General features: G+C 43.8%; 1 protein-coding gene across 2 annotated transcripts in view; it reads right to left on the bottom strand.

Annotated features, from left to right (window-relative positions):
- CDK14 (cyclin dependent kinase 14) overlaps positions 1–24,916 on the bottom strand; it is a 387,005-nt gene that overhangs the window by 346,200 nt on the left and 15,889 nt on the right. For both annotated transcript variants that reach the window (XM_018554836.1, XM_018554835.1), the window contains exon 2: positions 13,033–13,064. In XM_018554836.1, the coding sequence (XP_018410338.1) occupies positions 13,033–13,064 (32 nt within the window). The remainder of the gene's footprint in view (positions 1–13,032; positions 13,065–24,916) is intronic.

Genomic DNA, 24,916 nt, shown 5'->3' with positions numbered 1-24,916 from the left:
ATATATATATATATATATATATATATATATATATATATATATATATATATATATATATATATATATATATATATATAGTATATATATATATATCTTTTTTTATGTACTTATTTTATTACAGCAGTCTTTGTGCCAGGATGTTGAAAATACAGAATAACACGTAGATAGCCACTAGAGGGTGTAGCGATATATCCTACATATCCGTATACAAATCATAGCAAGAGCTAGAAACAATTATGTAAAATACCAAAAATTATGTAAAATGCGAAAAAGGTGCCAAACAAGCTCTTCTCAGGTACACGTAATTGAATTTTACACAGATGTACTTTTGTGAATGCCGTGTTCATATTTATTTTATAATACCAACTGTTCTGTGTTCTACAAAACATTCTACAGGAATTAAAAAGGAAATGATTCTGTACAAACATGATGCTACTTTGTAACGATATATGATTCTAAGCAATAAGAAAGAGAAAATAAAAAGTTTAAAATCCCTAACCGGCTACTTTCCTGCTTAACACACAAACTCACTTTCCAGGGGCCTCCCTGGGAGCTGACAAGGTTAGTAGAGAAGCTAAAAGTAAAAGGTCAATGGGAGATTTGGCAGTTCCTCTGTGACATCAGTAGGTCAGCGGGGGCACAGTGGTCAGGAGATGGGGAACTCAGCCATCACTCAGCATGGTGACAGGAGTTCACAGCCGCACAGCACAATGAAGTCTCTGAAGAGCCGGAACTGTCAATCATTATTTTCTTCAGCAAGTTTACTGCCAGTGACCTGACATAGTATGACTGCTGATTCCTATTTCAGGCCAAGATTTATTTATTACAATAAAGCAACCATTAAAGTGACCCTGTCCAGCCAACGGGTCTTTGTAGCAGAAGCTGAATACTTATCTCTCCAGTGGGTAGTGAGTACAATCTGTGAATCAGGACATCATATCCATGGAAGGACTGGGCTGGGGGTGCAGGGAGGGGGGGCACATGTGTTTTGTAGCCTACTTGATGGAAATACTTTCTGATGAAATGGAAATAACTTCCAATTGAAATAACTTCCAATCCAATGAATGAAAAGAGGAAGGCTGGGGCATTCAGAATTGGGAAGAAAGAGCCAGAAAATGAGGTGGGCTCTTTATGACTTGCTGCAGCTTGTAATACACATTGTGAGAAGCTTGCAGTGTGCAGTGAAATCAGAGTAACCAATACAAAGCAAAATGTAAAGCAGTACAGGAGAGGCACCCATTCTACTGTGCAAGACCGAAGGGAAGGCCAGAGTTCCACTTTAAAAGCAAGATTTAGGGTTTGATTCACACTACAGAGTTGCGTTAATTGCACGGTTCTGCGTGATCAACGCACGGTATGGCGCAACACACCTGTTACAGTACAGGAGGTGCATTGTGTTGCCATTCATTTGAATGGCACCCCAAGAACACCTTCGGCCACAATGCGCTGCAACACGGGGTACCACAATAATGTGTGTTGTGGTGCGACTAAAAAAAGTAGTGCATGCACTACTTTTTTTTAGCTGCACTGCAACTCATGGTATTCCAGTACTGTGCGCGTGGTCGGGTGTATTGCAGCCAAAGGTGTACTTGGGGTGCCATTCAAAGGAATTGCAGAGCAATGCACCAGCCGCACAATAACACACAGTAGGTGCACTGTGTTTTAGCGAGGGAAACCGTGCGATTAACGCAATACTGTGGTGTGAATCCACTCTAAATTTTGAGCCACCCAGAAGGGAGTCTGACATCAACCACAACCAATCAGACTCTGCTGCAGTGCAGGTATGCAGGCAAGAGAAGAGAGTAGAGAGAGCAGAAGGATGACATCATCAGAGTGCAGCTCCTTCATTGTTCAACCTGCAGTCTGTGTGGGAAAAGTCCTCAACCAAGATGTGCTGGTCGAGAAGCTGGCTCTGCTATATGGCAGATGTGCCTGAATCCCACATCTGGCTCAACAGAATTATAAATCCTTTGGTAGGCAAACAATTCTCAAATATGCATATCAACTGCGTATTTAGCAGTTTTCCTGTAGTACAGCTTTAAAGTGACTACTAAAGGAGTTAAATCTTAAAAATATTTTCAAGTACCGCAACAATTAACAAAAATGTATCTTATTTGTGTATCCCCATCCCCATGGTCCCTGTGTGTGTTGTAAAGTAGTCACCGCTCCAAGCTCACTCCCATGATGGACTACAGTCTCAATACAAATTAGTAAACTAAACCTGAGATTGTAGTCCATCACGGGGTGAGCTTGGAGCGGTGACTACTTTACAACACACACAGGGACCATGGGGAACAAGAATAGCCCCCCTCCGGAAGAAAGGACAGTGTCAGCACCAATTCAGAGATGATTTGAGGATCTACAGCTGAGTGATACACAAATAAGATACATTTTTGTTAATTGTTGTGGTACTTGCAGTGGCGTCACAAGGGGGGTGCAGCCCGCAACCGGGTTTCACCATTGCAGGGGTGACACCAAAATAACTGACAGTCATTTTGGTGTCACCCCCTCTAAAAAGTCAGGCACTCGGTCATGGCCCGAGAGCCCAACAGTGTCAGGAGAGAGGAGGGGACCCGGCGGAATACCTCAACCCGCCGGGTGAACATCCCCTCCTCTCTCTGCCGGCGTCCATTACCAAGATGGCCGCCGGCAGGCATCAGATGGTCGCACATGCACGATGACGTTATCGCACATGAGCGAGGTGATGTCACGCGCACACGCGACGGCGACACTGCGGGGTGTCACCCGGTGTAGAGATGCCCCTGCTTGAATGTATTTTTAAGATTTCACTCCAGTGTTTAGTGTCACTTTAAGTGAAGCATTTCCTTGTTCATCCGGAGTATACCTTTAATTCACAAACTGAGATCCAGCGTTGATCTTGCAGGTCCTGCACCCGAGCTGTAGGCAATGTCCTCACTGACAACATAATTATGCTTACCACAGAGGAATGTTAATGCTTCCTCTACAGGTCCTGACCTTCAATGCTTTTCTTATCTGCAGCAAAATACCTTGCTTGTTTCGCTCTAAATAGGTGAAGTATTCAGTTTGTTGGTGTTACCTGGTAGAATGTCAGTCATCAGAACCTGGTGTCAGCCATAGCTTCCCCCTGCATATAACATGGAGAAAGAATGTCAGCCAGTTACAGACTGGAAAAGACTGCCGCTGTCTGACTGAGAAGCTCCAGAGGGCAATGAGCCAGGTCACCTTTAATAATGTCTTCTAAGGCTCTACAAAAGAACACAAATCGAAACTTGATGGGAGGCAGCAACCAATACTGGAAGATCTTCCCTCTACTGCATACACAGGGGTTCAAAGGGAGGCAAGTAGTCCGCACCATCAGACAGAGGAATAAAAAAGAAAAGATTAGGTAGAGCCGACCACACACATAGAGCTCTGCAAAATAATTGCTATGCCAATGTATAAAAAACTCACACATAATACCAATGGGAATGTTTTTAATATTTAACCCCTTGAAGATCGGGGTGTTAAACCCCCTTCCTGTCCAGGCCATTTTTCATTATTCAGCGCTGCGGTACTTTGATTGACATTTATTCCGTTATGCAACGCTGTACTGAAAATAATGTTGTATCATTTTTTGGGACACATAGAGCTTTCTTTTGGTGGCATTTAATCAACATTGGGGGTTTATTTTTTTACTATATAAAGAAAAAATTACCGAAAATTATGAAAAAAAAAACCTGTTGTTCCTACTTTATGTTATGAAATATTTATTATTACCCAATTTTTTGGCAAAGTATAAAAGATGGGGTCACGTCGGGTAAATAGACACCAAACATGTCAAATCTTAAAATTGCGTGTGCCGGCAAAATCGCAAAGAACGGCCATACCCAAAATTGCCCATAGGCGACACTTTTAAAGGAGAACTATGGGGCAACCTTTTTTGTCCATAGTTCTCTTTAGGGTTACGGGAGGACATATACTAATGTCCTCCAGTGACCGAAAATTCAATATATAGCGGGCTATTGTCCGCTATATGCTGAGTGCGCAGAACAGCACCGTAGCCGGGAAATCCCGGCAATTCTGTCGATATCCACCCAGCTGGCTGATTGACAGCTGGCTCAGCCTCTCTAGAAGCAGAGCCAGCTGTGCCCCCCCCCCCCCCCTTCCCCGTCCGTTCCGTCAGCGCTGGAGGATCAGAGAGGGGAGGGGGATATCCCTGCGAGGAGCGCTGACTAACAGCCAACACTCTCTGCAAGGAGAGGATCGGGACATCAGCGATCGGCGATATGTGTTGGCCGACTTCCTGATCAATAGAGCCGACCTGTGACAGCTTTAGTGTTGGATTATTGGACATTGAGTGTTTTTCACTCACCCCATAATTCTACTTTAAAAGCTTTTACCGCTCATCAGTTTAGTGATAACAGTGATTGATGGCCCTAGAATTATTGGTCGCACTCTGACGTTCACAGTGATATGTAAACGTGTGGTGTTATCGTCATATTCACACATAGGCGCACCCGATGCGTGTTTGTGTTTGTATGCCTGTGTAGATGGGGACAGGGGACTTTTTTTCAAAATTGTATTTTTAAAATTTTGTTTACATGTCTGTTCACTAAGTTCCTCCAGAATAGATTCGAGGGAGAATCAATGGCAAATCATGTTTGATTCAGTGTTGTCAGATCGAATGTAATTAGAATGTGTTAACCATTATGCATGTTATTGTATGGATTTCTCTATCAAATATAAGCAGTACTGGATGCAACATATTGTAAGAACATTTGATCAGAAAAGAGAATACCCTAAAAACTAGGGATGCACCGATACCGTTTTTTCGGTATCGAGTATGAGTACCGATATTGGTTTCTTTGGTACTCGCCGATAGCGGTGCCGTGTGCTCACATTATGATCCGCCGACCCGGCTTTCTATTGCCTGGGAAGCCACTGTTCAGGAAGCCAGGCTGTCTAGCAACAAGTGAAGCTGGCTTCCTAGTCAGTCAGGAAGCCGTGTGGCACATCGTGACCCGCCTCCCAGCTTCCTGATTGGCTAGGGAGCCGGCTTCACTTGTTGCTAGACATCCTGGCTTCCTGACCAATCAGGAATCCCGGGAGTTGGGTCATAACGTGCCGCCCGTCTTCCTGAATGGTTAGGAAGCCAGGCTGCCTAACAACATGTGAAGCCAGCTCCCTAGCCAATCAGAAAGCCAGGAGGTGGGTCATAACCCACCACCCAGCTTCCTGATTGGAAAGGAAGCCATCTCCATGCTCCCTCGGCACTGCCGGACAGAGGGAGATTTCCCTCTGACCGGAAGTTCTGGTATCGGAGGTAAATATCAGATAATTTGGGCCAAATATTTGGTATCGGCACCAATAGAGATACTAGTATCGGTATCGGTGCATCCCTACCAAGAACATTAAATTAGAAGAGAAGATACCTTAATAATATTCAATCAAAAAAGAGACTACCCTAAGAACATTTGATCAGAAGAGCAAATACCCAAAGAGCATTCTATCAGAATAGAAAACCCCAGAAGAACATTTCATCAAAAGAGGAAATACTCGAAGAACATTCTATCAGAAGCTCCAACTCTCTCAGCTCGGCTTCTCTGAACTTCCAGCCCAGGACAAGATCACAAGGGACAGAGTTGTCCATTTACTAGTGTGAAGAAGGATGGAGGGAGGAGGGGAGTGGCTTGCCAGGGTGTGCCTGTGTGTTTGTAGAGACACACACAGCTTACTGGCACACACAAGGGTGGCTCCATCAGATCCTGCAAGGGAAAGGAGTCACCCTAAACCATGATATCAGGGTCAGTGCTCAGGGAACCAGCTGATTCTGCAGGAAACTAAAACTTTTAAACATCCAAACATTGTATAAATATTTGACTTTAATATCCCTTCAACATAAGGCTTGTTAAGATTTGCCTTTGCACAGTGAAGTGTTCTCCTCGTTTATAACAACCAAACATTCAGCTTTCAATCTTCCTAGCGCAGGTCCAATCCGGACATCTGGATTGTTTCCATGGACAGAACTATTTTCCTCTATGAAGCAGTAATCATGACCATTCCTCCGATGACTTCTCTTCTTCCATTCTCGAATAGTACAAATGCTTCTCCTTCATACTGGAGTGTTGGGTTTCTGAGTGAGTGGAGCTGGCGGAGCCGTGGCACTGCGGGGACTCAAAGGCAGCGAGTGCCAGCAGTAAGTACAGGAAGGAACACTAGCTGGCCGTGTTAGATGTGGTGTCTGTTGTGCCTTGTGATGGATACTGACATCAGGCCAATGTAAAAAGGCTGAACAGACTGATTTTTTATTAAAAAAAGAATCCTTAACATAGCACCTAGTGCATTGTATTCTCCAGCACTGCCAGATCGCTCTCTGTGCCTCCTTCTGCCTACGAGAAGACCTGTCACAGCCACATGTGAGGATAACTTTAGGGCAGTTGGTGCAATAAAGGAGGTTGAGGACACTGGCCGTGAACTGCGTTCAGCTCCACAGCCCCAGGACCATCATTACTGTGCTGTCTATGCAGAGAGCAGAGTTGTGGGAGGGGCCCAGCAGGCTCCACCCACTACTAGACCCCCTGCAGAAAATTACAGGAGGGGCGGCGACAAGACCAGTCACCCTGCACAAAGAGAGAGAGAGCAGCAGTGGCCGGTCTTGATTACAGGAAGCTTCAAGTAACACACTGGATTACTGCACTGATCTGGAAGAAATACACAAAGCTCACCAAGATTCAAGGAAGAATACACATGACTCTTGTATGAGGACAATATATGCGTATCCCCAGGGCTGCCATCAGGGGGGTACGGCCAATACTCATGTAAGGGGCCCAGGCAGCCTGGGGGGCCCGCCCGGGACCCTTACATGAGTATCGGCCGACAGTGAAAGGCGAGGACGCGGCCAGGCCCCTGCAGCGCCGGAGGAGGCCTGGCTCTAGCAGTGCAGGCCTCCTCCGCAGCACCGCTGCTCGTCTGATGTGGGACCAGACCGAAGTGACATTACTTCCAGTCCGGCAGCAGAAGAGGCCAGGTCTACAGGCACCAGGAGCAGGTAAGAGGAGCTGGGAGGGAGGGAGAGAGGGGGATAAAGCCCTGACCAGCCCACCTGAGACCCCTGCAGAGCCCACCGTAGAGAGTAAGCATCACTAATGGTATATTGCGCTGTATAAAGTACCATCAGCTATAGAGGAATACAAATCCCAGCAATACAATTTACACTGTATGTATAATGTATTGCTAGGATGTGTTGTATTCCTCTATAGCTGATGGTATTCTGCATTGTGCTGTATAATGTACTATTGCTGGGATTTGTGGTGCTCTATAGTTGGTGGTATTCTGCATTGATTGCTGTATCATTTTACCCTTTCCATTTCACTTTATTGTACACCACACTTTTTTTTTTTTTACTTTCACCGCTCCAAGCTTGACTGTTGTGACTGGCGCAGTGTTCTCTGTACAGCACTGTGATATATGCCAGAGCTATATCAATGTATAATAATAGTGTGTGACTGTGGGGGGACATTAGAGTGTAAGCTCCTCTGTACAGAGACTGGTGTAAATGCCCCAGTGTTCTCTGTACAGCACTGGGGAATATGTCAGAGCTATATAAATGTATTATTATTATTATACAGGATTTATATAGCACCAACAGTTTGCGCAGAGCTTTACAATATAAGGAAGACATTACAATCACAATACAATTCAAGACAAGATGGTAAGGAGGGCCCTGCCCCTGAGGGCTTACAATCTAAAAGGGAGGGGAAAGTGATACATGAGGAGGTTATCCACATAAATGTAGAATAATAACAGTGTGACTGGCTCAGTGGGGGGCCCGGTCTAAAGCCATGTAAGGGGCCCCAACATTTCTGATGGCTGCCCTGCGTATCCCAGAGTTCAGCTTTAAAGTGAACATGTAAGGCAAAGCAACAAAATAACTTAACTGCCTACTATCCCAGTTGCACATACAGTATCTCTCTTTTTTTGCTGCAACACCACTCCATTTATTCGCTGGAGTGAAGAGAAGAATACCTCTGTGAGATCCAAGTTACTTTGGTCTAAGCTTAGTCACTGCTAGGGATGCCTTACCAGCCCCATGTGACTGCACAGAGGTTGGTGGATGCCCACTCAGGCACACAGTAATGCATTGTGCGAGGAAGGGAAGAGTCATATATCCCCTTATACCCAGTACTACTGGGTATTTCAGTTTGATGAAGCAGGCGAATGGGGCAGAAGGGGAAGTAACAGGGGTGTTGGTATATGGTAAGAAAGCATTTGTTTTTAAAATACATTTTATTCAAGTTTTTTGTGCAAAATAATATAAAACCGTTTCAGATCATGAAACAATAGGTAAGTGTCGTGCTGGTTGCCCTGAGTGTCTAGTCAGTGGATGAGTGTGTAAACATCATATTATGTGCCGTCTAGTGCTCCCAAAGCACCAGACAATTGAGCATTCAGATACCGAGAGGTATATATAAAAGGAGACATTATTTGAGACAGTTCGGACCTTTCAAAAGTGGCAGCAGCAAAGTATCGCCAGAGCCTGAAAAAATGTTTTGTTTTCAGGTCCTTATGAAGTTCCGCATCCATCCTTTCCCTATCGAATAACAGTTTGAGTTCTCTCACAACCTCTGATAACGTGGGGGCAGAAGATGCATTCCAAGAGCACATAACGCACCTTTTAGCTGCTAGCAAACATGTGGGGAAGCATTTTAATCCCTTGGTTCTAAACCAGTGCGTCGTGACCCAAAAGTGGGCCGTGCCCCAATGTTCATTGGGTCGTGACATGCCTTCTAAGTGAGAGACTCCTCAGCCTCCCCCTAGCACAGCACCATCATTTCTTGTGCCGAGCAGCCATTCAAAATATGGCCCTGCGTGTCAGCTTGAGGTGGTGTGGGCTGGAAGTATGTCCATAAGGGAGCTCCAACCTCACATGCATTCCTTACAGCTCCCACATGTGCACTGTAGAGGTGCCTGGACTGCACTGACGTCACATTCTGGCTCCCGGCACCTCTACAAGGGAGCTGTACAAACAATGCACATATGGATGAAGCTCCGTCACAGCACAGCAGCCCACACTGGACACCAGGCTGAGGATCAATTCAGGTTCTCATATGGTAGGGAGACTGGGTGGTTTGTATATGTGTGTGAGAATCTGTCTGTGGTTGTGTGTGTCTGTCTCTCAGTGTTTTTGTGGGTCCGTTCACACTAGTACAGTGCGTTAAGCACACAGACCCAAGTGATTAATGCACTGTACCATGCAATCACACATACTGCGTGTTCTGGTGTGCAAGGTGCATTGCGTTTCCATTAATTTGAAGGACACCCCAAACGAACCTCCCACCCACAGTCCAATCGCCTGCACCCAAATGCCTGGTACTGCAATGCCAGGCATTCCATTGCAGTGCGACTTGGGTCACAACTTAATTACCAAGGACAAACGTGGGTCCTGAGGTTACACAGGTTGAGAACCACTGCTTTAATCAACCTATTGCTTTGTCCTGCAAAGGCTAATTTATTTCAAAATTGACCTACAATGAAAGTGTATCTGTACTGTATGCCCAATGACCTCAACTGGTTAGCCACTTCACACCTTAAACATAGGGGATATGTCCTAAAAAAAACTTCAACAACGTTTCTAGAATGTATCTCCTATATTATTATTATTATACAGGATTTATATAGCGCCAACAGTTTGCATAGCGCTTTGCAATATAAGGAAGACATTACAATTACTATACAGTTCAAGACAAGATGGTAAGGAGGGCCCTGCCTGTGAGAGCTTATATTCTTCTATTCTTCTTGCCCTGCCTTTTCCCCCCTCCACTATTACCGGTAATTACCAGCTTTCAAAATGACAGCCAGAAATGCCATGAATTACACAGCAGGAGTGACTGTCAAAATTCATGTGTAAGATTACACTTGCAGATGGTCTGCAAGTGTAATTGAGTAATACAGTGTAACAATGTATTTACTATTTCATTGACATAAAGATAAAAGATGTGACCTTTGATGTGCATACAACATCAGTTAAAGAAACCTTACAAGTACAATAAATAAATACAATATGTTTATTTTTAACCCCTTATTAACCCTTAGTTAAAGTGAAAGAAAAATCTGCTGTGCCCGGTGGGCTCTTGCTATGATATGCAAACATGCATAGCATACTTGTACATCATGGCACACTTACCAGTCAAGTGTGCTCTCCTCCGGCTGTTATGCCCACCGCTGATGACATATATTCCTCTCTTTCTTACGGGTCCCTGTTGTCCTGCCCAACCATTGGACTACCTGTGATGATGTAACTTCCTATTCGCATCGCCCTTGGCACCTTCATCGATTCTCGGCACACTGCAAATGCTGTAAAGAACCCAGGGTAGTACCTTGTATGGCATATGCACTGTACACTGTACACAAAAGAGAAAAGCTGCTGGAAGTTAGAAGCAGTTTTTTGGGGGGCAGAAGATACTTGGTGGCCTTGGCTTGTGATGCTTAAATAAAGCACCACTAACCAACCCCTTGGCTGAAAGCGGTGCATAGCCAAGCTGATTAGCCTGCAGCTGACTGAGGGTGTGGGCCACAAGAAACCTCCAGAGGGAGCTGATAGGTTACAACACCCATAGCAACATTAGACATGCTCCTAACACCCAACACTGCCCGCAGCTACATCACCAAGCTCATCTCAAAATATCACCCAAATCATTCTCTCCACTCCTCTCAAGGCCTCCTCCTCTCTTGCTCCCTTGTCACTTCCTCCTATGTTCACCTCCAGGACTTCTCCAGAGCATTTCCCATCCTTTGGAACCCCCTACCCCAATCTGTCCACTTATCTCATACTCTTTCCACCTTTAGGTGATCCTTGACAACTCATCTCTTCAGGGAATCTATCCCACCTCAATATAATAACTGTCCTTTTACTTCTTCCATCAGCTCATCCCTCACAATTATTATCTTTTGGTATCACTTGCCCCTCCTACTAGATTGTAAGCTCTTACGAGCAGGGCCCTCCTACCTCCTGTATTGAAATTGTATTGTATCTGTACTGTCTCCCTTCAATTTTGAAAGCATTGCGCAGACTCTTGGCGCTATATAAATCCTGTATTATAATAATAATACATAATAATAATTATAAAAAAATAATAATAATGAAAAAATATTATAAATTACAAAGAAAAGAAAATAATTTTTGCAAAACAACATTACAAAAAGTCAGTAAAGTTTGCCACCCAAATGTTTTATGCAATCTTAAGTAATGACAAAGTTACTGCAGAATAAGCTGGCCTATACTGGAAATATATATATACCGGTATGTACTGTATACCCTGTGTACTGGTAAAAACCCGACCCTACTCCTAGAAATTTGGGAAAATTGGCAAATATGTAATTTCCTAAACAACTTTACTGCAATTTCATGCCGGATCCTAAACGCTGCTCCTACAGGAACCCCCTACCGAGTGATCACAGCTGTGTTTATGACTTGCAGTGTCACGGCTCACTAATAGAAAGTCAGCCCGGGAATGTGTGTCATGGGAAAGTATGTCAAGGGGGTCTTCTGGCTGGCGGGAGAGGATCTATTACAGGAGATGGAGGGATGCGATTACACCGTACATACACTGCTCCCAGTGATGTCACACATCCTCTGTGTGTTAGTAAACTAAGCTATGACATCCCTGACAGGAGGGACGCTTGTCACTGCTTAAAGGGGATGTTTAGTGGATTTGTGGATGTACAGTTGGCCATGGATCGGAAGGGAATGATTTGCACGGCTCCACCCACTTTATTGAAATCCGGCAATTACCTTACACTATGGTGTGAAGAGGCCCTGAGGAGCATTGGCTAGCTGGATACGTCCAGCCCTGATCTAAGAACAGGTTCTCTGTAATACATTTAACTTCTTTCCTTGTAGTAAGCAAATAGCTAATGAGCAGTCTATAAACTAAGACACGGTGCCCCTCCATGGCATCAAATTGACTGATAGCACAGTATGCTTAGCAAAAGTCACTGAACTGCCTTGCAAGAGTTGGGTTTTTGAAAGCAGTTATATGCCCCTATGAACCAGCACACAGGCATTCCAGGTTTTGGAATGCCCTCTGGAAGCCAGGTGTGGGACATGGCTAGGCTGAGCCAAGTGCATCGGAAATGCTTACTAAATGTCCATTAGGGCATGTTCATACAACTGATCAACACATTGCTCAACAAGGCTCAATGCAAGGGCACAGACCATTGTTTTCTACGTGCCCTATTAACATCATACCACTGCGCTGAGGTAGGTTGCATGGCTTGCATACCTTTTTATGCAATGCATTGCATCTTACCACACTGCAACGATGCATAGAGTTGAATGAAGTGACACGTCAATAAACAAAACCAAACAAAAAAAGAGAAAAAAGTAAACAGTGCAATGCTCTGAAACAATGCATCAAACCTCCTCTACACAACGAGCATCACACTTCTTCTAACAATGAGCATCACACCTCCTCTACACAATGAGCATTTCATGTCACCTACACAATGAGCATTGCAACTCTTCTACACAACGAGCACCACATCTCCTCTACACAATGAGCACCACACCTCCTCTAGCACCACACCTCCTCTACACAATGAGCACCACACCTCCTCTACACAAGGCGCAACGCACCTCCCCTACACAACGAGCTCACTCCTGAGGTTTACAAAATGGCAAGTGACAAGCGTTTTAGGCCTGGTTCACAAATGGGCGTTTTACAGCACGTCCCTACGCCCAAAGAAGTACAGGAGCTTCTTTGGGGCGTATTTGCCGCGCGTATCCATTGGGATACAGCCAGGTAGCCCTCGGAAACGCGCGTTCGTCACATGTTTTTTTTACCGCGAATCGCGGTAAAAAACGTGCGGCACGAAATGTGCGACAAACGCGCATATTCGATATGCGATATGCCTAGGTGTGAACCCAGCTTTAAGGAGGACAGGACAACAACGGCAACCAGCAATAAAAGACTAACTTTCCATCATCAGGAGTCATCAGCACCTCTGATTACAATAGCATTACAACAGACAGGTAAAAAGAGTCATCACAAGCATATAAAAGCAATGACTTACCTCGTCGATGGTGTTCTCATCCTTCTTCAGGGCTGAAAAATGAAAAGAAAAAATACAGTTAGTACTTCATTAACCTTCCAGCATGTCTTTGGAGTGTGAGAGGAAAGTAAAGTACCCGGAAGAAACCCGCACAAGCACAGAGGAAACATGCAAACTCCATGTAGATAGTGTCCTGACCAGGATTTGAACCGGGGACCCCCAGCGGGACATAGACATCAATACATTTTTAGCAGTTAGAGGAAGGGTTAGAACTTTTAACCATGTTGTTATTTTAATCTGTGTCCTTATATCTCAGTAATGCCAACACCCCCCTCCTTTTTTTTGTATAGGTGTCACAGGGATAGGACAATGGGTGGGGATGTTCTCAGTTGGGTCACAATCAGGAAATAAAAGCTTCAAAAGTTCCTACTCTTCCTCACTTTATCAAAAAATTAAGATGTATCTAAATCCAAAATAATAATAATAATAATAATAATAATAATACTGCTAATAATAATTATTGTTATAATGATGATGATGATTATTATATATTGAAGCTTACCAGTCCTTAGATGTAGTGTCTGCATTTGCATTTTTTATTTATTTTTTTCTAGCTGGTTATTCTGCCACAGATGCACTTCCTGCTCTGGGTTGATAACTTCCAGTGCTAGAGTGACTCACTCATTGTACTGTATCTGTGATGAAGCAGTGTTGTCACACTAGACAGGAAGGGAGATAGGACTTCAAAACACCCTCTCCTTATCTCTAAAACATGGGGAAGGTGGTCTGTATTCTACAGAGAAGAAAACAAAAAATAGTAAGCAGAGAGAACTTAGCTCACTAGATTTCTGGCAGCATCAAAGGGCATTTTTTGATATAACAGAACACTTTTATTGGCATATTTAACAGACCAACAGGTAAAACGTAAGAACAGTTCAATGTTACATTTTACATCCACCTTAAGCTCCTTCCTGAATCTGTTAAGCCCCTACCACTCACAAGTTTAGTTTATAAACACAGACCCCCTCCCCCCTTCTCAAGGGCAGAATTTACGTAAGCCAGAAAAACGAAAGACGCAAGGGCATTGACGTGGCCGGGTCACATGACTCACCCGCCGCGGCCCTGCTGGTCCCATGTTAGCGCGGCGTGTCCGCTGCTGCTATTAGTGCACTGGAATTATAGATAGCTTTTAAAACGTATCGATCAATATCTACATTAACTTTCAATTAGGGAACTTGGAGTTTACGGCTTTGTATGTTCGATGAATAAATGATACATCGCACATTACTACAAGCCAGACGTAAAAAGCTCCTTCAGCATAAAGAGTAAACATGGTTTATGGGTCTTGCTAGAAGTCCTGCTTATTTATTAAAGACAAAATGCCCCCCTTTACTGTTAAGATCTACTTCATGGATTTTATTTTTGTTACCAGAATATTGTATGAATATTCACTGAACAGATGGCAAGAAATGATTCTACTGTACTTGGGGAAAAATTCCCTGAAATTCTGATTCATTAATAGAACGTAAAACTTCCATGCGGGTCATCGAGACGTAGAACAGCCAGCCCTGTGATGAATATATATATATGCAAAGACACCAGCTACCTGAACATGTGTTTCAACTCTGTTAGCCCCCATTTATGCTTAAACGTTCTTCATGTGTTTTTAAGCATCAGGCATTTTTGTTTTGGCCAATGGAAAGCAGTAGCATGCTTGACTTCATATATCATTGTGCTCCTTGTATCCATTTCCTGTTTTTTTTGTGTGGTGTTTTGGTGTCTCGTTCCATTGGAGCTCCCACTCTGGGACTTCACACCCAGTTTCGTCCCAGGTCCTCTGCTGCTTGCCAGAGTTCTTGTAATGGGCATTACTGGGGCCATAGAGGTTGTTGTGGACCCTCACCATGCAGAGGAAAGTTTCCACATCCACCATGACAACTCCTAAATTCTCCATATTGTTCACAGGCCTGAGGTTGCTAGGAGGATCATCACTAAACCACTTGTGTTGCATGTTCTCAGCTGTTCCGATAGGCCCAAACAAATACTCATTGTACTATTTCACACAAGAAGCGGTAGCACAAACTTTAGATGTGAATGGGCACTACTTAATGCAGTAGGAATCTTCATGTTGAGCATTGTTGTGCTTTGGGTTAAGGTGTCAAATCTACACTGGATTGCCAGAGAAGGCAACACACAGTCTCTCCTGAGAAAGAAAGATAGGGAGTTATGCACCCTACTTAAAGTGTCTCCAGCATCATTGACCACCCCTTGAGGTCCAGAAAAGTGCAGTTCACAAATCCTTAACTTTTGACCAAACACTTTGAAGGTTCACTGCCAGATATAATGAACAACCTCTAATGCAGTGCATAAGCTTTGCCCTAGGTCAGAAAGAGCCAATAATTTTAAGGAATGGATGACCAAACACACTTCCTTTAAAAGGGTGGGCTCACAACAGCCACATTTGCAGTGTGTTTTGGAGGGAGAGCTGACAGTTCTGTGTACGGGAGATACTATTTATTTTTACATTTTCTTATTTTGTTTTTTTACATTTTGGCATTGGTAGATGCCCCCTATATCAGTGCCTGACTTCCCATTCCTTGTTTACTGTTAGAATACACATTGTGTCTATTGCATCAACTACTGCAGTATACCATTTCGGTCACTAAATGACAGTGTTTATAAGTTCTGTTATAGAGTATCTATGGTAGATTCTCTGTTGTATTGTAATAAGGTAGAGAATAAAGCTGTGGCTTCCTTCCTGTTTTTCAAGCCATGAGCAGCATGCATATCTGACTGTGTGCTTGTGTTTCTCTGTGAGGCTGTGCAAGAAGTTCCAACATTTACAATAGCTTGTTTATTAGCCCTGTAAATGGAATGGTTAATAAGATTGGTCCCATAGACTTAAATTGGGTTTGCCAATTTAGCAAACTTCAAAAATAAAAAACTGTTTGATAATCTATTCCAGATGGATTAATTCCTACTGCAAAGCACTCTGACAATTATTTTAGGTGGAGGAGCTCACATTGATTTTTGTCCTCCAACCTTAAAGAACATACTTTACATACTAAGAATATACTTTTACGAGTGTTTCTATCTTTATTTTTCATCATTTTTTTGGGGGGGTGTTCTTGTGCTGAAGATCCGAGAACTCTGAGAAAGTAAAAAAAACTTTAAGTACATTTCTCATAAAAATTGATATAAGTTTGCATCTTTAATATCTTTCGGAAGAAAACAACACGGACTAGCTCACAATGAGATAAAATTTTATTTTTATTTTCATTTTTCACATATATGACACATGGTGTTTGCAGAATTTTATTTATTTAAATAATGAGCTAATTTATAACACGTTTTTATTACCACGGTTGACAATTTATAATTTGTTACACATTTATGATATACACACACCCTTTCATGATTTGCTTGACACGGAGGTAACATCACTTGGATCCTTAATTGCAATTTGTATTGAACTTCCTGAAGGACATTTAGCGCTGTACATTTCGTTATACTACTATTCTGGAGGCTTTTAGCCTGAGTTCAGCAGCTTTTCTCCTTGTGTTCTTAGGATTGTTTTATGGAATTTTAATCTTATGGTCATATTGATATTAATACATATTTTAAGTTGTTACCCTATTTTATTAACCCCATTAGCTCAAGTTATTTTAGATTACAGTACTGTATTAGCTTTGACAAACAGGACAGTCATGAACTCAAATTGTGGTTTTGGCCAATATACCATAATATACAGTATACTGTATATGTGTGTGTGAGTGTGTGTGTGTGTGTGTGAAGCCTCAAATGAAAGCTGCTGATCTCAGGCTCCAAGGCCACATACTGGTTTCAGCAAAGTTATTCACAGTAGAGGTGAACAGGTAAATTTGCATTGTCCTGGAATTGCTCTGTTGTCTGGGGCTCAGAAAATGAAGGTTTCCATAAGAGCCTTCTCACCCAGGCACCATGCTTCAAGGAAGTACCCCTTTAATGCATTAGTAGCTTCAACACTGGCATATGAAGTAATGTTTCCCTCGGAGGATCTGGGCCTTAGTGATGGCCTTCTAAACATAGTTCAGTGAAGTAGTCACATCCTGCTCCCAGGAAATGTATTTATAGGAAGAGATATCCCACACAGCGCCAGGGAATTATCAGCCTCTTGACTTACAGTACTTCAATTATACTGTCAGAAGACACTTGTTTTCATCTCTTGAGTTGGTTGTGATAGGCTGAATACAATAATTTATACTATGATTTTGTCTCATAATGATTGTCAGTATAAAACCAGGAGAAAAAGCGAACACATACGAATCATGGCAGAAACTTGTTTTAGTCTGCTGAAGTGGCCTCATAGAGAAGCAGTCAGAATGAACAGGGTGCATAAAACCTGATGCCGCTTCTGCTCATACGCCATTGGCTGCTGTCTACTTTACTCATTTCTGAAAATTGACTACAATGTATTTCTACAGCATCCACCCTTCTCTCTCAGTAGTATTTGTCTATGGGAAACCAGGTAGAATGGGACCTCAATGATAAAAACTATAAGTACGTGTAAAAAAGTATCCCTAATGACTAAAACACAACTCCAAAACAATGATGAGCCTTTGTCAATCATAGGAGCTGAGCCTATGCAAGAATAGTCAATCTTAATGTATCATAATATAAGGTTTTCCCTTTAAATAGTTATTTACCCCTTTATTTAGCTTTATATATTGTCTAGATCTTAGCTTGTGAGTCAGGGGTCAGAGGTCATCTTCTGCCTGACCTCACACAGTCTTCAAGCTCCTGAGAATGCCTAAAAATATATAAAATAATAAAATGTGGATTATTAACTTTTTACAGTATATAAGAAAGAATTTGGCTCGCCTCCTGGGCTGCTTATGTGTAATGACTGATGATTCAGGCAGAAGCTGCCAATCAGAACTTTCATGTCACACTTATAGGGTCACTGCCTTAAGCTGGAGTGTCCCTATTTAAATATAGTGTTTGCAGTCAGACTGTAGACAGCCTGAGCACTGTTTATGTTATCTGTGTTCATTGGGTTTCTTCTACGGGTATTGACTGCTTCTGCCTGCTGTTATTGTGTATTCTCCAGTAGTTAGAGTGAACAATTACAATGTATTGGGCTATGAATATATACGATATTCTGCCTTGGCCATTCACTGAAGGGTTTATTCCAGTGATGTAGGCCGGGGAGAGGATAAATATTTGGAGTGGCCTGCTTGACTCAAAGGCTTTGCTCGGTGAGGATGTCTGTGTAGAAAAATGTAGTTCTTCCTTTCAGGCTTTTGCTTAGAGAGGATGTAGCCATGAAAGGTCCTTGCCTCCTAGACTGCTGACTAGAGAAGATGTAGCTGCAGAAGGGTCCTTTTGCCTCCCAGGCCTAGGGTTGCCACCTGTCCAGGATTCATTCATGGCAGCAGAAACCCAGACACAACATGTCAGGCAGACAGGGGCAACCAAAATTAAGATAGGGGCTACTGGCCCCCCACTGAAAATAATCTCAGCTGTGATATCTACATATGAATGGGTGGCAGTATTTGGATATAAATAAGCCATGACTCATTCTCCCAAAAAAATGTTGGCCTGTCGTTAGAGTGTTCGGGTTTCACTTGAAGAAAAGGTCGCAACCCTACCCAGGCCCTTTTCCTGGAAAAGAAAGCCAGAGGAAGAAGAAGAAGGGTTTTGTTCTCTAAGCTGCTAAAAAATCCAAGCTAGCCTGGGGCAGAGGCCTGGAGAGTCCAAAGCTGGCCTGTGGCAGAAGCCTAAAAAGCAGGAAGCTAGCAGCCTGTCCAGGCCTACAGAAGTTAAGTTGACCTTTGGGAGAGGACAAAAGAAGACAACAGAAACTAAAGAAACTAAGTTGAACTGGAGCTGCCCGTCTGAGCCTAAAGAACTCTTGGAGAAGCCTGCTGTGCAGATGGATCTTTGCTGCTGCTTTTGGGTATCCTGTAGCCCTAACCCTCTCCCAAAGACAATCAAGCCAATAAAATTGGCAAAAAAAAAGGATTGAAGATACTGAAGTCTATCCATTTGCCACTGTCTGTGGGTCAGTGTGTTGTTGGGTGCAGCTACAGAGCAAAAAGAGGGAATAGAACTGAGGTAGTGCTCCAGGTACTAAATGTCTGGGGTGATGGAGAAGGACATTTTTTATTTTTATTGGCACCCTTAGGGAGATCACAGGACCTAAAGTCATTATTTGACGGTTGTTCTTTGTATAGATGCATGTGGAATAAAGTTTGAATTTCTTTGGAAGATCATCGTGTGCTGGTTCTACAGTTTCTAAAGTCATTATTGGAGGTTCCTCTTAAAATTTTTGATTTTTTTTGTTTGTTTTAACAACACTTAGAAGCCCCGTGGTTAACATCAATAGTGAACTCCAAGCCTAGTTTAGTGAACATAGATATGGCATTAAAGGAGAACTATGAGTCACTCAACCTCATAGTTCGAGCCGACCTGTGACAATGACACTGTCACAGGTCGGCTCTATAAGTCGGGAAGTGAGGGAACAAACACCGTCGCTTGCTCACTTCCAGATCATCTCCCTGCATAGAGCCGTGACTGTCAGTCACGGCTCCCCGCAGGGATTCTCCCCCTCCTCGCTCCAATCATCCTGTGCTGAGTGGAGAAACGCACGGGGGTGGGGGCAAGCACTCCTGGCTCTGCCTCTAGAAAGGCAAAGGCAGCTGTCAATCAGCCAGCTGGGTGGATCTCGACAGCAGTGTTAGGATGCGTCCCGGCTGCGGCAATCACTGTATATAGTGAGCAATAGCTCGCTATATACTGAGCTTTGGATCACAGGAGGACGTTAGAATATGTCCTCCCGTGACCCTTGAGAGAACTATGGGATAAAAAGGTTACCCCAGAGTTATCTTTTAAGAAACAATGGTTCGCCAGCAAAGTGGAGGGGGGCTCCTAAAGACAAGAGATTGAAACCTGATTTTTTTTCATCTAATATGGTGACAAAGCTATCAGCCAAATATTTATACCTAGGCATCCAAATGTAGAATCAGGCGCCTGAGGTGATTTGAACCATAAATACAATCCCAACCAGCTTCTAGTGTCTTTGGGCACTTTATGTCTATAGGTACCCTAAGACTTTTACGACAAGAGTAGTGCTGTGGTCTGATTTTACACACCCTTGGACATCTACAGCAGGCCCGCCAGGTATTGTACTGCCTATGCTGGCAAGGATTCTTTGTATCAATAAAGCTGAAGCTTGTTCTCTTTCCTCAATGAGTCAGTATGGTTTATATCTGTGGTCGGCGTGGGGAGGCCTTTTTTACAATCATACTTGTTGTTTGGGGCCATGTGGTGGCCTTAATTAAGAGTTTTTTCCCATTTTGTCTGGTGTTGCCTGTTAAAGTTAGCTGGTGACACACAGATGACTCGCCCAAGGTCACGCAGAGGTGACAATTTAAAGGAATCACTAATTGGACCGTTTTACTGTTTGGGCTTGTAAACTCCAAGTCCCTCTGCCCTCCAAAAGACTAGAGCTACCCAGGAAATGTTAGTTGCGCAATCTTTCAACTAAAATTGCAAATGATTAATTGATGGGTGTCACAACTGACCGCTAAAGAAATAAAAAAATGGATGCCTACTGTGTACAAGTGTCTCGTAGTAGTGATTAAAGCAACTTTATTGCCTTCAAATAGAAAACTTTGAATACCTACCTCTTTGGTGGGACTGACCTCCACTGTCTTCATTGGTAGTCTTCAGAGTGACCTTAACCTCATGTGATGTATAATGTTCTAGTCATGCATAATTGATTGTTTATATTGAATATCTCATGCCACCTGTGTAGCTTAAAGAAGAACTCCAGGCAAATCAAATCTTAACCCTTTCAGTAGGGCTACCCCGGCTCTGCAAGGGTTAAGTCTTTGTGCAGCCGAACTATTATCCCAGCTGGCTGCTAGACTGGTCCCTCCAATCTGTCTCCTCTGCTCCATTTCCTCGGCATCCTCACACTCTAAAAACTGTATAGAACATGATGACTCACAGTACCTTAGACCTCTGGAGCAGAGGGGGAGCGAGGCTGAAGGCACCAGTCCAACTGTCCAAGAGAAAGCCGGGATTGCGGTTTGGGTAGGTATAACTGTTATTTTAGCTCCCTAGGCAAAACAAGTACTTAAAGGAGAACTATGAGGTGAGTGCTTTTCACTCACCTCATAGTTCTAGCCGACCTGTAACAATGAGACTGTCACAGGTCGGCTCAGTAGATCGGGAGGCGAGCGAACACATACCGGCGTTCGCTCACCTCTCGATCCTGTCACGGCTCTCTGCCGTGACAGGGGAGGGGCTGGATTCCCCCCTCCCCGCTCCGATCTTCCAGCGCTGACTGGCGGAACGGACGGGGGAGGGGCGGGTACAGCTGGCTCTGCCTCTAGAGAGGCAGAGCCAGCTGTCAGTCACGCAGCTGGGTGGATCCAGGCATAATTGTCGGGATCCGCTTCAGCTGCGGCGTCTCAGTATACTCCGAGCTGTAGCTCGGGGTATACCGAGCTTAGGGTGATGGGAGGAAGCTAGTTTGTGTCCTCCCGTTACCCTAAGGAGAACTATGGGGAAAAGCCCTAACCCCATAGTTCTCCTTTGACCCTTGCAATGCAGGTGTAGCCCCACTGCAAAGGTAAGATTTAATTTGCCCGGAGTTCTGCTTTAATCCATGGACACTGATTTGTTCCACCTGTTACATAGGGATGAGCTCAGGTTCAAACCGAACCCAGTCTGGACCCGAGCTCTTTCTAGCATGGAAACTGCATGGGTCTCCTGCACAATCAGCTATGGGTTTTATCTATGGGATCCAATTACTGCATTTTTCGGCCTGTTTAATAACAGTTTAATAAGTTGTGAGTATTTTGGGTAAAAAAAATCATAATTGTACGTCATGTTTTGTAATGACTGTAAGTATGACTGCGGTATATTAGCGATTATTTTCCAACCACAATTTGAAAGGCAGCGTTTGCCAAATAAATAAATATGCACACATTCATAAAATATAAAATGTGCATTTATTATATTTTTGCATTTGGGCCTGCAAAGCATTGCAACCACCATGAGTGGATCACAGATGCAGTGCTCTGGCTCCTGCAGATTCTTCCTCCCAGCCCCTGTCTGTACCGCGCTTGTATTTTCCTGAGAACTACAAGTCTCTCTGCTACAGTAGCAGATGGGACTTGTAGTCTCCCCATTCACAGATCCTGTGAACAGACGCGTGAATGGACGATGCGGCTGTGTGGGTGTAGCAGCCTTCGGGGAAAAGAACCCCGTGATTTAGGTAAGTGTGTGTATGTGCGGAGGGTGGAGGGTTGGGGATGGTCAGGGCCATCCTACCTTATTCACCACCTGAAGCAGCCAGGAGAAGGGGAGAGCAGTGTGGTAATGCGGTCAGGAATTGGGGGGTGTTTGGGCTGAGCTGTCAGCTAGGCAATTGGTGGCGGGCGACTAAGCTGTCAGCTGGGCAGGAGGTAGCGGCTGTTAGTCGCCCATGCTGCTGCCCCCCCCAATTAGATGCCACCTGAGGCTAATGCCCCATTATGGGAATGCCCCTAACCATGGTAACAAAAGTAAACTTGGCCTTTAAAGTGATGGATACAGTGTAGGACAAATCATCCATAACCAATGCAAATGATCGTATCTGTGGCCGATCGGTCGCTGATCTATGATTATGTGGCCAGCACTAGCAAGCATTCCTTCCCACAGGAAGCATAATCTCTGGGTGAACTCAGAATTCAGTGATGACTCGCGGAGGAAGAATTCGCTCTGCAAGATTTAAATGCATCCACATGTTAGCGCGTTCAAATTCCTTCATAATCACAAAAACGTGCAAAGCGCCGTACGAAACACTACAATTTTCATGCTGAGCCAGCGAAGGATCGCTCGCTGCCAGGAATGGAGAGGCAGCGGCCTGCAGGATTGAACATTTGGCATTCCATTTTTTAAAAATTTTGGCTCCAGTATACCTTACCGTTTCCAAATGTAAGAATGAGAGAAGAGGAAGTGGCACCGCTCGGCTCCACGTGGGAAAACTAAACCCTGGTGAACAGCGGTATTGGCTCAGTCCAGGCTGAAGGGGGACCCCTGGACCTCCTCTAATCTCTATAGGGACAATTAAAGTATGAGCCATCTGCATGGAGAACACAGTCCTGTTTAATTGATGACACGGCTGGTATTTCCTCTCCGTGGATTTTCCATCCCTGAAAAGCGAGGGGAATGCACTACAACCCTGACAGCAATGAGAAGCTCTGGTTACAATATGACGGGAAGCCAAGCTAAATAACAGTCTCTATTGTACACATGTAGAGGAGAAGGACAGGCAGGAACCTGGATGGAGGTTTAAGCCAGAGTTGTAAATGGGCCTGGAAGGCTGGCTGGCCCAGAGGACACGGGACAGTGTGGAATGTGACAGCCACTTAACCTTCTCACCCCCATTTTCTCAATGCCTTGGGGGCCCTGCATTAGCTACAGCCATCTGCTGGTAGCTCACAGGCTGCGCTTTATCCGCAAGGGCTCGTCACTTCACTACAAACACATTCAAGCGGACCTTCACCCATAAAAATAACATTCTCTCACCACTTCCCTCCCCCTCCCTCTTCTGTAATTTTTGTTTTATCATCAAATAACTTTATTTTAATTTTTTTACGGGGGATCTGGCACATGTGCAGACAAGCCGCAAGTCTCTGTCAGGCCTATGGGACCCGGCAGAGACTTGCGCATGTAAGGAGGAACCGGTGCCCATGCAGCCATTGCGCTGGTCTATAGTAGAAGTGCACCGAAATGAAAATTTCAAAACCGAAATGAAAAAAAAAATGTCAGGCCGAAATTGTTTTTCATTCTTTTTTAAATTGTTTAAAATTTGCACACTATGTTAAAGCTTGACATGTTTGGTATCTATTTACTCAGCACAACATCATCTTTTATATGTTACAAAAAAACTGGGTATTATTTTGTATTTGTGTGCACTAACATTAATTAACCGTTTGCTGCCCGGCACAATTTCTTACATTTGCACACACATGATAAAATCAGAATTTTTGGATAGAAAACAGCTTCAGACCCCCAAACAATGATATATTTTCTGAAAGCAGAGGCCCTGTAGAATAAAAAGATGCTAGTTGCAATTTTTTATGTTGCCTGGTATTTGTGCAAATGCTTATCAAACAAGTGTTTGTAGGATAAAATGCACTAAAATGAAATTTAGTGCACAGAAACAGAATATAATACCCACTTTTTTGGTAAAATATAAAAGATGGGGTCACTCCGGGTAAATAGATACCAAACATGTCATGCCTTAAAATTGCATGCTTCCGTGAAACCGCAAAAATCTACAAAAAACAAAACTTCCCATAGGGGACACTTTAAACTCTTTTACGGCTCATCAGTTTAGTGCAAGCAGTGATTGATGGGCCTAGAATTATTGCTCTCACTCTGACGCTTGCAACAATATGCAACATGTGTGGTGCAATTTTTGTTTTTGCACGTGGGCGCTTCCAACGCGTGTTTGCGTTGTATGTGCATGTATGTGGGGGGAGGGGGACTTTAAAACATTTTTTTTCCGCATGTTTACATTTTTATTTTTTTTACACAGCTTTATTGTTATTACATAGGGGGATAATAAGCCCCCTATGTAATAGCAAATATAATGTGACAGGTCCTCTTTATGGAGACATCAGGGATCTTTCAGACCCCTAATGTCACCCAGGGACCCCAAAGAAGCTGATGAAGCAGAGATCTGCTTCACCTGCTTCTTCTTCTGGCTCTAGGAGCCAGAGACTGTGCCCAGTGACACCGGAAGTAATGTAATGCACATCACTTCCGGGTCTGGTGATCGGAGGAGAGATCAGCGGCTTCCAGCTCTCCTCCGATCTATCAGGGGAGACCCTCCACGCCCCAGGAAGCCGGCAGCGGCACCAGC

This window comes from Nanorana parkeri, unplaced genomic scaffold, assembly GCF_000935625.1.
Source record: "Nanorana parkeri isolate BGI_ZX_2015 unplaced genomic scaffold, ASM93562v1 scaffold174, whole genome shotgun sequence".
NCBI lineage: Eukaryota > Metazoa > Chordata > Amphibia > Anura > Dicroglossidae > Nanorana > Nanorana parkeri.
The sequence above is the reverse complement of the archived record's forward strand: the minus strand, read 5'-3'. Positions and strand labels throughout refer to the sequence as shown.